The sequence below is a fragment of the Sphaerodactylus townsendi genome, linkage group LG02, assembly GCF_021028975.2.
Source record: "Sphaerodactylus townsendi isolate TG3544 linkage group LG02, MPM_Stown_v2.3, whole genome shotgun sequence".
Classification (NCBI taxonomy): Eukaryota; Metazoa; Chordata; class Lepidosauria; order Squamata; family Sphaerodactylidae; genus Sphaerodactylus; species Sphaerodactylus townsendi.
This window is the reverse complement of record NC_059426.1, coordinates 154443411-154455008: the sequence shown is the minus strand read 5'-3', so window position 1 is coordinate 154455008 and position 11598 is coordinate 154443411. Positions and strand designations below refer to the sequence as shown.

Sequence of the window (11598 nt, the reverse complement as noted above, 5' to 3'; positions counted from 1 at the left end):
GGGGGGGGGTGGGGGGGGGGGGGGGTGGGGGGGGGGGGGGGTGGGGGGGGGGGGGGGTGGGGGGGGGGGGGGGTGGGGGGGGGGGGGGGTGGGGGGGGGGGGGGGTGGGGGGGGGGGGGGGTGGGGGGGGGGGGGGGTGGGGGGGGGGGGGGGTGGGGGGGGGGGGGGGTGGGGGGGGGGGGGGGTGGGGGGGGGGGGGGGTGGGGGGGGGGGGGGGTGGGGGGGGGGGGGGGTGGGGGGGGGGGGGGGTGGGGGGGGGGGGGGGTGGGGGGGGGGGGGGGTGGGGGGGGGGGGGGGTGGGGGGGGGGGGGGGTGGGGGGGGGGGGGGGTGGGGGGGGGGGGGGGTGGGGGGGGGGGGGGGTGGGGGGGGGGGGGGGTGGGGGGGGGGGGGGGTGGGGGGGGGGGGGGGTGGGGGGGGGGGGGGGTGGGGGGGGGGGGGGGTGGGGGGGGGGGGGGGTGGGGGGGGGGGGGGGTGGGGGGGGGGGGGGGTGGGGGGGGGGGGGGGTGGGGGGGGGGGGGGGTGGGGGGGGGGGGGGGTGGGGGGGGGGGGGGGTGGGGGGGGGGGGGGGTGGGGGGGGGGGGGGGTGGGGGGGGGGGGGGGTGGGGGGGGGGGGGGGTGGGGGGGGGGGGGGGTGGGGGGGGGGGGGGGTGGGGGGGGGGGGGGGTGGGGGGGGGGGGGGGTGGGGGGGGGGGGGGGTGGGGGGGGGGGGGGGTGGGGGGGGGGGGGGGTGGGGGGGGGGGGGGGTGGGGGGGGGGGGGGGTGGGGGGGGGGGGGGGTGGGGGGGGGGGGGGGTGGGGGGGGGGGGGGGTGGGGGGGGGGGGGGGTGGGGGGGGGGGGGGGTGGGGGGGGGGGGGGGTGGGGGGGGGGGGGGGTGGGGGGGGGGGGGGGTGGGGGGGGGGGGGGGTGGGGGGGGGGGGGGGTGGGGGGGGGGGGGGGTGGGGGGGGGGGGGGGTGGGGGGGGGGGGGGGTGGGGGGGGGGGGGGGTGGGGGGGGGGGGGGGTGGGGGGGGGGGGGGGTGGGGGGGGGGGGGGGTGGGGGGGGGGGGGGGTGGGGGGGGGGGGGGGTGGGGGGGGGGGGGGGTGGGGGGGGGGGGGGGTGGGGGGGGGGGGGGGTGGGGGGGGGGGGGGGTGGGGGGGGGGGGGGGTGGGGGGGGGGGGGGGTGGGGGGGGGGGGGGGTGGGGGGGGGGGGGGGTGGGGGGGGGGGGGGGTGGGGGGGGGGGGGGGTGGGGGGGGGGGGGGGTGGGGGGGGGGGGGGGTGGGGGGGGGGGGGGGTGGGGGGGGGGGGGGGTGGGGGGGGGGGGGGGTGGGGGGGGGGGGGGGTGGGGGGGGGGGGGGGTGGGGGGGGGGGGGGGTGGGGGGGGGGGGGGGTGGGGGGGGGGGGGGGTGGGGGGGGGGGGGGGTGGGGGGGGGGGGGGGTGGGGGGGGGGGGGGGTGGGGGGGGGGGGGGGTGGGGGGGGGGGGGGGTGGGGGGGGGGGGGGGTGGGGGGGGGGGGGGGTGGGGGGGGGGGGGGGTGGGGGGGGGGGGGGGTGGGGGGGGGGGGGGGTGGGGGGGGGGGGGGGTGGGGGGGGGGGGGGGTGGGGGGGGGGGGGGGTGGGGGGGGGGGGGGGTGGGGGGGGGGGGGGGTGGGGGGGGGGGGGGGTGGGGGGGGGGGGGGGTGGGGGGGGGGGGGGGTGGGGGGGGCGGGGAGGGGTGGGGGGGGGGGGGGGGGGGGGGGGGGGGGGGGGGGGGGGGGGGGGGGGGGGGGGGGGGGGGGGGGGGGGGGGGGGGGGGGGGGGGGGGGGGGGGGGGGGGGGGGGGGGGGAGGGGGAGGGGGGGGGGGGGGGGGGGGGGGGGAGGGGGGGGGGGGGGGGGGGGGGGGGGGGGGGGGGGGGGGGGGGGGGGGGGGGGGGGGGGGGGGGGGGGGGGGGGGGGAAGGAAGGAAGGAAGGAAGGAAGGAAGGAAGGAAGGAAGGAAGGAAGGAAGGAAGGAAGGAAGGAAGGAAGGAAGGAAGGAAGGAAGGAAGGAAGGAAGGAAGGAAGGAAGGAAGGAAGGAAGGAAGGAAGGAAGGAAGGAAGGAAGGAAGGAAGGAAGGAAGGAAGGAAGGAAGGATACACGCTGGTAGCCTGGATTCCGAGCCTTGTATCCTCTATGACACCACACAATTTTGCTTAGCTAATGTCCTCTCTGAAGATGGACAAGAAAAAAAAAACTAGAAGAGGTTTTAAAAAATATTTGGGGGCACTGACCCTGGCAGCACTGCTGGTGGGAATCTTCAGCAAGCAGATCATTATCCTTAAACTGGAATCTAAAGAACACTGAGGATAAATGGGGGGGATACAGCAAGAGGTTAGGGATTTCCTTTGACAATACTAGTGTGGTTCAGCGGTTAGTAGACTGTAGAGACTAGTGCCCACTTAATCATGTAGCTCACTATACATACATACATAAAATTTCTACGCTGCCTTTCTACCCATAAAACACACACTACAGGGGAAGAGGATAATAAGAGTTTGTGAGGGAAGCTCCTCTCCCAAATTCTGCTCACACTTGTTGACAGCACTAGAAAGTGGGAGACAAATCTCCGTAAGTAAGGAGTTCCAAAGTTTCTGTGCCATGAGCAAGAATACCCTTTCTTGGTTGCCATTATCTTGCCTCAGACCAAGTTACATATCATAACAGCAATTCCCTCTTCCCCCATTCTGTGTGGATGCCTTTTGAGATAATTGATCAAACTCTAAATCCTTGGGTCTTCTGTTGTTGAACAGCTCGGAATCTATAGATCTCCAGGAAAAATTAGAAAAATTAGCTCAGTTCCTGTGTTTCATGTTGGAGAGAGGGAAAGAAGAGAGAAGTTACTTTATAAAATTGGGCCTGAAAATGAGAATCAGTTTAGAAATGGATCCCTCTTCAAAAGTATGAGAACATTTTACTATGTCTGAAACTGGCAGCTACAACCACTAAGCAGCCCCCCTCACTGGAAAAAACCTTCCCCCAATTCATTCTTCCATAGTATAGAAACCAATAATATAATCATGATAAAAAATATAAAGCAATCATTAATCTGGAAATGGGTGCTCATTTAGAATGCCTTCTCTTTTTTGTAATTTTTTTACTATTTTCCAAAATATATTGAACAGAGCAGAAACAAATAAATACTAGAAAGTTAAAAATAAAGCATAACGAATGTCTACCCACAATTATATTAAATGCATATTACGTAATGGATCCTAATTTGACATCTTCAGATTACTAGAGAGACTGTTATAAAGTCTTAAAATCTTTGTCATTTATCCACCAACTCCAGAGAACTTTTACTAGTCCAATTATATCTGAGTCATTATCAATTTTCAATCCTCAAGTTATTTTGTTTTTGCATGATCAATTCAGATTCATATAAAAAGTAAAGACCCCATTTCTCATTGAATTCATGTTCAATTTACAAAATTGGTTAATTTGGTCACAGTAGCATATTCTCTGATTTTATCTTCCCAACATTCTACTGTAAGACTTTTATCAGATTTCCAACTAGTTGCAATTGTTACTCTTGCTGCAGTTAGTAAGGGTCAACACAGTTCATTTAGTTTCTTAGGAAGATTTTCTGGTAATATACCTAACATCGTTTTTGCAGCAAGAGAAAAATTATATTTAATTATCTGTTGCATTGTCTTGTGTTATTTAGGATGCCTTCTTAACCACCAGTTCAATTTCCAAAGCATAATTCAAAGTCCACAGTCTCAAGTTCCTGCAAGCAGGATACCTGGATTAGACCCCACTTGGATCACACAGATTGTACCTTAAGTGGTAAAACAGAAGGCAGCTTTGTAAAGAAAGTCTGGAACTGGTTGCTGATTGTGGTCCAGAGGTTGCTAGGGGTATCCATGGGTAAAGCTTCCATAAAGGTAGCAATGTTTTCTAAGCAGCGTAGCATTGCACCCCCTGCTGGTAAATTCTTTTTGGTGTTTAAACCCTAAGAAAATAAAGGACAAGAGCGAAGAGTCAAAGGTTAAGAGCGAAGAGCATTTTTAAAAGTTACTTTGCAAATGGCACTGATCACACAAAACTAGAATTCTCACACCGCCTCACAATTAAATACAAATTACTGCCCTACAGTTCAACTGATAACTAATTCAGTGTATTCAAGGCACTACTGCGAACAGAGGAAAAGTGAAAGAAATCTGGAGTTGATATACATATATGGATGGATTAGATCCTGTGGAGTGATTCTGTTAACACCAGTACTTCTCCCTTGGTGTGAGAAACTTTCTTTTGCAAGTGCAAGAAGTCTTCTTCTCTAGCTCCAGATATCCCTTACACATCTGTAATGTGTAAGATTTCCAGAAATGATTCAGTTCAAACAGCTCTGTTTTTAAAAATACCCTCTCAATGAAACGCGTGAGGAGTTGGCTATCCAAAATTACTAGGGTTGCTGTGTTCAGTCTTCATAGGTTTTTGATTTTCATACCAAACTAACTGATGACCTTGTCAACAATTTCTATTGAACTTCTGTTGAGGCTCTGGTTTTATTTTTTAACAAGTCGGTATTTTAAAAGCTGAAAGAGTAGAAGGACTCTCTCAGGCTTGGAGTGGCGAAGTCCCCGAGAAATTGACCAAAGATTACAGCCCGGAAAGACCTGCACACTCTCCATGCAGTGCCAAAGGAACTGGAAGCTCTCCACCCTTGAGAAGGAGGGTATGTGCAGCTCTCCTCCTGGAACTAAATTCTCTTTAAAAGGACAGCAGGTGTTTTCTTTTGGTGTCTTCCCTGATAGCTGATGGGGTCCCCAGCAGAAAATGAGCAAACATTATTGAAAAAGCAGAACAATGAAAATCCTTGATGATGTTCACCATCCCGCAATGGTTTGAAGAGTTTGGCTTAGCATTAGATAAGAGCCTGGGAACTTTGTGTCCAGGTCACACAGTGTTAGTTCAATTAAGCAGCATGGGAGCAAAGTTGTACACACATACCAACCTCCTGTTATGGACCTGCTTTCCCCCACCAAAAAAAACAACATGGAACTTTCAGCATCTCATTTGGTTTGGCACCTAGTAAGATCAAAGTAAGCATCTTGATTGCCCATCCAACCCTTAACTCTGCAGAAGCTAAGCACCAGCAGCCCTGGTTAGTATCTTGGTTGGAAGACCACTGAGGGAATTCAGTGTTGCTGCATAGAGATAAGAACTGACAAACCACCTCTGTACATCCCTTGCTTTGACAGCTCACATAAGGGGTTATCTTGACAGCACATAGTTATTATTATTATTGTAACATCAAAGTGACAGCAGAAAATGTATGACACTGAAGGGGGAAATACACAATGTGCAAGTTAAAACAGATAGCATACTAACTTCTAATAGCTGGCTCAGTGCAGCTATGGAGCTCAGCTCACTGAAATCCATTAGAGACGTGGCCAGGGTCCGTAAAAAAGTTCCATCTGCAAAACAACAATATTATTTCTCAATAAGGTTTCTGCCCAGAGGTGGTGGAGGGTGGCGGAATCGAATGTGAAGTGCTGCCTATTACCTTTGATGTTGCTCTGAAACAGCTGGGGAAGTATCCCATTGGGAGCCAGTTGGTGGAAAATGCAGCGGAGAAACTGCTTGGCCACACCCGCAGCATTCCCTGGGATCATCATGCTGCAGAAAAGAAAAAGGTGGAGAGAGAGAGAAAGAAAGAGTTAGAAATTTCACAACAACATCCCACTTCTTTCCATTCAAACAGAATTCCATTATAAACGTGCAGCGTTATGAAAAGAGTTAATTCACAGAATCACAAAGTGGCAATATCATCTTTCATATTTGGAAAGAAAGGCGAGTACACAGGTGTGAGACTGATTTCAAAAGATGAGGGGGGGCTTGCAGTGGACTGAAATTCTTTTAGGACCTTGCTAAACAATCTAGTTCATAGTACAACATACGTAATGGGTTGGTTCAATTGCCATGGCAAACCACAGTTTGCTACTAATGAATAAGCCAGTGTTTATAATGTGCATAGATGTAAATAAAGTTAGCTTTATTTACTTTAGCTAAGTTTTTTATTTGACCATGCTTTGCTGTTACATTTGAACCACAAAAGTATGGTGTCCACCTTTATTAGAAAATAGTATTTTAAACCTGGAACAAGCCACGCCTTGGATCCCTGGTTTGCATGGCAAGCACAAACAACAGTTTAGCTGTTTGGCTATAATGCCCATTAATTGAATTAATGACAAAATGAGCCAGAGAGGGGGTTGTGCCCATCCACCATTACTCAAATAACCTAGCAATGAGAAGTCAAAGGATGTGCCAGAATGGATGAAGGTCTCTTCTTACCCTTGGTGGTGCTATATGGTTCCTTCATGAGTCTCTCATGCAATGACAGAACCCAGGAACACCTGGAAAGAGTCTACAACTTAGTTCCTTCCTACAGTATCACTAGCCCCTTGAAAGTAGGGCAGTGCTTGCTTGAGAAAGAGGTTCATCATAGATTCCCTCCATGGTCTGAGGTTATATGTTTTATCTTAACAGTGCATTACAGGAGATCCAGTAACATCAACTATTGTGAGATCAGGCCTTGAATTCAAGACATGATGGCCAAAGCCTTCTCCTGAGAGCATCAGCAGGTTCCAAGTTCTTTCCTAAATTCTCATGAGTATGAATATTGAGCCACAGAAAAAGATGAGAATTGGCAGTACGGAATAGATAGCTCACATGGCTTCAAATTTTCATATTGTCTCAGGATACATCCTGTTTTTTGTTTCTTTTCGATGCAAAATCATTGCTAATAAACAAGGGGCATTTGTACTCACAAGAAGGAAAGCAAAACTGAGAATTGGGCTTATACAATTGATTTTTTTTAAAAAAACACCTTTGTTTTGATTGCACTGTACCTTTCTGCTTGATTAGAAAAATTGGTGCTTGAGGCCAACCTAGTGGGAGGGAAAAAACAAAGCAAAAATAGTCTGTCAAAGAAAAGTCTTTATTCCAAGTAAAAGGCAACTGTTGAAATTATTGATGCAATCACAGTAGAGTCCTGGTGGAAATGACTTCACCGTCACAACAGTAATCACAGCCAATACAGACATCCTTTCACTCTTTAACTAAACTATCTTCTTGATGCAGACTTAAGGCAGCCTTGCAAAACTGTCAGAAATTCTGCTTACTGTCACAGCAATGGAAACCAGAAGGCACTCATTTAGATCCGCATCTCAACTAAAAACACATGTCTATTAAATCCCATGGCATGCTCTGGCCATGGCCCATTCATCGTTACATCCCTTGATTACACTGTGATATCTATACACTATTTCCCAAGTGTACCCCCATTGACGCATATCTAAATCCGTGCATTAGGGCCAAACAGAAAGAAAATAGATATTTCTGCAAACTTGGGAGACCTCCCATGTTTGCAGGAAAACCTGAAATTCTTAAAAAATTAAATTGAGAGGGGCAGTGGAAAAATGTATCTACTTGTCAGGTTGATGTGGGTTTTTCAGGCTGTGTGGCCGTGGTCTGGTAGATCTTGTTCCTGGAACAAGAAGGAAGGAATGAGATCTACCAGACCATGGCCACACAGCCCAGAAAACCGACAACAACCAGTTGAATCCGGCCGTGAAAGCCTTTGACAATATATCTACTTGTCAGCTTGAAACCAGAGGCGGCATTGGGCGGTGGTGGTGGGGGGAGCAACAATAAGATCAGCTACAAAGGCTGAGGTTTTGTGGGGCTCAGCAGCAGCTGATTCCAGGCACCCCTATCAGCTACAGTGCCCTACTAGTCACAGTCTTGATACCATGTACAGCCCAGCCTCAGGGAACAGAGCAAGGATAAGATGGATGCCAATCTTGATTCAAGGTTTCGCTCTCAAGAGAGTCTGCCTGACATGACATCATCCTTCCCCCTCTCATATTAAGAGCACAGTGCTTCGGTCCATGCCCCTCCTGAAGGCAGAGCCGCTTGAATCTGATTAACAACAGCCAAGCCTTGGGATTGCGCACCTGGCTCCAGCCTTATGATGAACTTGCAAATATCCACATCCTGATCTCATCAGCAAACCTGTTGTATTGCCCTGCACCCTTTTTCCTAACATTAATCTAATCTAGAAGCCTCCTGCCCAGCTATTAAGGGTCATCAAGCTTCTTGAGTTTCTTTGTTTTAACTTCATCAGCACTGACCAACGTTCACAAAGTCTTGGGCTCTCCCAGGTTTAATCTCATCAAATCATTTCTGCAGCAATTTTCATGCCTCGGAAGGGAACTTTGCATTGTCCCAGGAAGATTGCCCCTCTTATCATTGCTAGAGGCTCATTTCTTTTCCCTGTACGTAGAGCCCCAAAATCTATAACAATTTGGAAATCTTCCTTGCACCTGATGTCATTTCCCAGCAAGAAGCGCTTGGCTGCTTCTCTCGCCTAAGACCTCTTCACCTCTGGAATGGTAACTATCACCCTCCCAATTCCCTAACCTATTCCTTCTATTGCTCAATCCTTTTATTTCTCAGGTCTCTTAATTCTGTGCACTTGTGTGTGTTTTACTATTTTTAATCCTTTCATAAAATTGTAATTTGTTTTATTGCAACCCTGGTTTTGAGCAGATCTCGCAGGTGACAGGACCTCTGTAATTCCTGCCCACTTCTCATATTGCCAGTCTGTATCAGAGAATTCCCCCAACTACTAAAGGAACAGACCAGTCCAATTCAGGTAACACAGAAGCAGTGGTGATGTGAAGAGGGGGAAAACACCTGAGGAGTTACATCCTTCCAAACAGGAGGTTTGCCGGTGTCTGCCCTGAGGCAGTGAAGCTGAAGGCAGGTAGACAGGAGGGTTGCTAAAGCTGTTGGGGCAGCAGGGAGCAGCTGCTGGGAGATTCTCTGTCACTGTTGGTATGTGTGGAAGGGAAGAAGCTGCTAAGAATCACCACTGCCTTTGGTTTGCATGGAGAGAAGAAGCTGGGGAAAACTGCAGAGTGAACAGATGGCTGTAAGAGTGACTTCTGCTATTTATGTGTGTGTGGTGGGGGGAAGCTGTTGGGTGAGCAAGAGAGTTGCCACCACTGCTGTTACTGTGGGGAAGGAAGCTACTGGGTGTGCTGGCATCTGGGAGAGTCAGCAACATTGCTGCTGTGGGGGATGGGAAGCTGTTGGGCAGTGATGTACCACCTGTAGAGACATGGGGCCACCCATGATGCCGGGCGCACACCTGTGGGGGTGCCCAGCAGGCTCCTTAAGCAATCTTTGGAGCATTGCCCTTTTAAGAAAGTCATAGAGACAGGCTGCCTGAAAGGCAGCTTCCCTGAAGCCAGGCCTCAGAGTCTGTGGGGAAAGGAAAGAATGAGTGAGTGAAGGGGATGAGGCGCTGTTCGAGTAAGTGCTGTGGCACTTACTCACGAGTAAGCAGGGCTCCGCAGGCGGTGCAGAGGGTTTTTGTCTCCGGGGGCCATTTGGACCCCGTACGCCACTGCTGTTGGGTGGCTGAGAAAGTTGCCACTACTGATAAAGCAGTGGAGGGAAAGTGACAGTGATGCAGGGGGCAGAAACAGAGACAAAGTATGAAAAAAGGAGAAAGAGAGAATGTGACAGAAGCAATTGTAAATGCATCACATGCACTCACTCGGAATAGCAAATGGAAGGAAGGAAGGAAGGAAGGAAGGAAGGAAGGAAGGAAGGAAGGAAGGAAGGAAGGAAGGAAGGAAGGAAGGAAGGAAGGAAGGAAGGAAGGAAGGAAGGAAGGAAGGAAGGAAGGAAGGAAGGAAGGAAGGAAGGAAGGAAGGAAGGAAGGAAGGAAGGAAGGAAGGGATTGTTACCTCCCTACTGACTGCATGATATCTAGCAACAATGGAGCAGCCAGATCTGGGCTCAGGTGAATAAATGTAGAGAGAACTACTATGGCCAGGCCTAAAGTTTCTTCATCATACTCTTCCAGGATGGCTCCACAATCATGGCACCTGAAAGAAAAAATATGAAAAATAGATCTTGGCTTTCAAAATGCCATTGCATCCTGTGAGCAAGTTACAGTTACAAGCAGCAGAATGAAACTTGGTCATGAAATAAGGAAAGAATAGACTGCCAAGGAAGCAGACAAGTTTCAGCTTCCTTTGTTGAGAGGTTTCCTTCACAGGTTGATTTCTGATGCTCCTACAATGTCAAGAGACAACTTGGAAGTGGTGCCAAGGTTCTTTCTTTAACGCTTGATCTTAAGGGACATGTCAGATGCAGAAGAGATGAGGCAGAATATCACCAGGCCATATAAAGAGACAAACAGCCCTGGGAAACCAGTGCATCATCATGGCCCAATGGGAAAGCTGGGTTAATTTGATCAACCCACTGGCTAATGTCTCCAACAGATTGTGATATTTGAACTTAATGGGATTGTACAGGCAATTTTCTTCTTCCCTCTCCATAACAGCAGGAGAAAATGCCAGCAAGGTCATGAAAGTCAATCTCATTTAGCCCACTTCACTACCTGCTGCCAAAGCTTTTTAGAAAACAACCAGACCAACTGGCTGAAATAAATTAATCACGCAGGATATTTGTCATTTACCTCCCCAAAATAAAGCAAAATGTTCCTTCTTCCAGTTCTATCCAAGTATTATGCAACACCTCACTCATCGGGGGAAGTGCATTGTGTACGCTTTGGGGGTCCTGGCTAATAGTTAGGGCCCTAGGCCCGGTGCCAGAGGATGCAAGTTTCCTGTTTCTGCCAAGTACTTCTAATCTAATTGCACTGCCATTTCTCTATAAAGCTAGAATCAAAATACATCACCACAGCATAGTTCCAAAAAATGTTGTAGATCATGCAACCTGGGGGCAAAGAATAGTGTTACTCTAAAACAGGTATCGCTAAAACTGTGGGGCTGCTGGTGAAATGGATAGTCTTCTTTCAAAGCCTGAATTTAAGAAAACACAGTGGAATGTATGATTGTAGTGAATTAAAACAATGGCCTCTCAAGGCTAGTACTGTGTACTCAGACTTGCCACAACTCTCCAGAGTCTCCAGTCCCAGTCTTTCACAATCCCTTCTACTTGATCCTTTCAAATGGAGATGCTGGGGGGTAAATTTGCAACCTTCTGCATGCCAAGTAGGCTGTTGCAAATACTGCCCACCACGCACATGTGGTGCAACACTGCATACTGACTCCAGCAGTGCCTCTCCTACAGAGGCTCAGGATAAGCATGTGTGATACAGAAAATGCCCTTCCCACAAAATATGCTACCAGAACCTCATTGTGATGTTATTGTCATGTCATGTTTATACATAATTGCCTAAGTGATGCAATGTCCGATGATGAACCCCCAGCCAATGGATGTGTAGGACTCAAAACATTCCATCCGTCCCCGCCCACCTTCCCCCAACCCAGGAACCTCCACCACCCCAAACAATATGGGCTGCATTCCTGGAGGGAAGAGGGAGGAGGAGGGTTTCCCTGCCCCCCTCTCCCCCTTCTTGAGCCCATTTTATTTTAATTTAAAATGGGCTTTTGTGCTAGTGCTGGTATAACCCCATGAGGCACGGAGAGCACAACCACATTTCTGGGTCACCACAAGTCAGTTCATTCCAACCACTGCTACCGCTGGTTAAACACTGATGAACCCTTTGGCTTTGCCGGATCAGAGACCAATAAATGAGATCTAACAGAAACTGCAG

At 51.4% G+C, this 11598-nt stretch overlaps 1 protein-coding gene across 1 annotated transcript in view; it reads right to left on the bottom strand.

Annotated features, from left to right (window-relative positions):
• Positions 1 to 2149: 2149 nt before the first annotated feature.
• The window catches only part of UNC79 (unc-79 homolog, NALCN channel complex subunit), a 121866-nt gene continuing 112417 nt past the window's right edge, over positions 2150 to 11598 (bottom strand). Inside the window, exons 36-41 of the mRNA XM_048484629.1 lie at positions 9758 to 9898; positions 6848 to 6886; positions 5503 to 5615; positions 5328 to 5413; positions 3775 to 3948; positions 2150 to 2296 (exon numbers count right to left, since the gene is read on the bottom strand). Coding sequence (XP_048340586.1) covers positions 2150 to 2296; positions 3775 to 3948; positions 5328 to 5413; positions 5503 to 5615; positions 6848 to 6886; positions 9758 to 9898 — 700 coding nt within the window. The remainder of the gene's footprint in view (positions 2297 to 3774; positions 3949 to 5327; positions 5414 to 5502; positions 5616 to 6847; positions 6887 to 9757; positions 9899 to 11598) is intronic.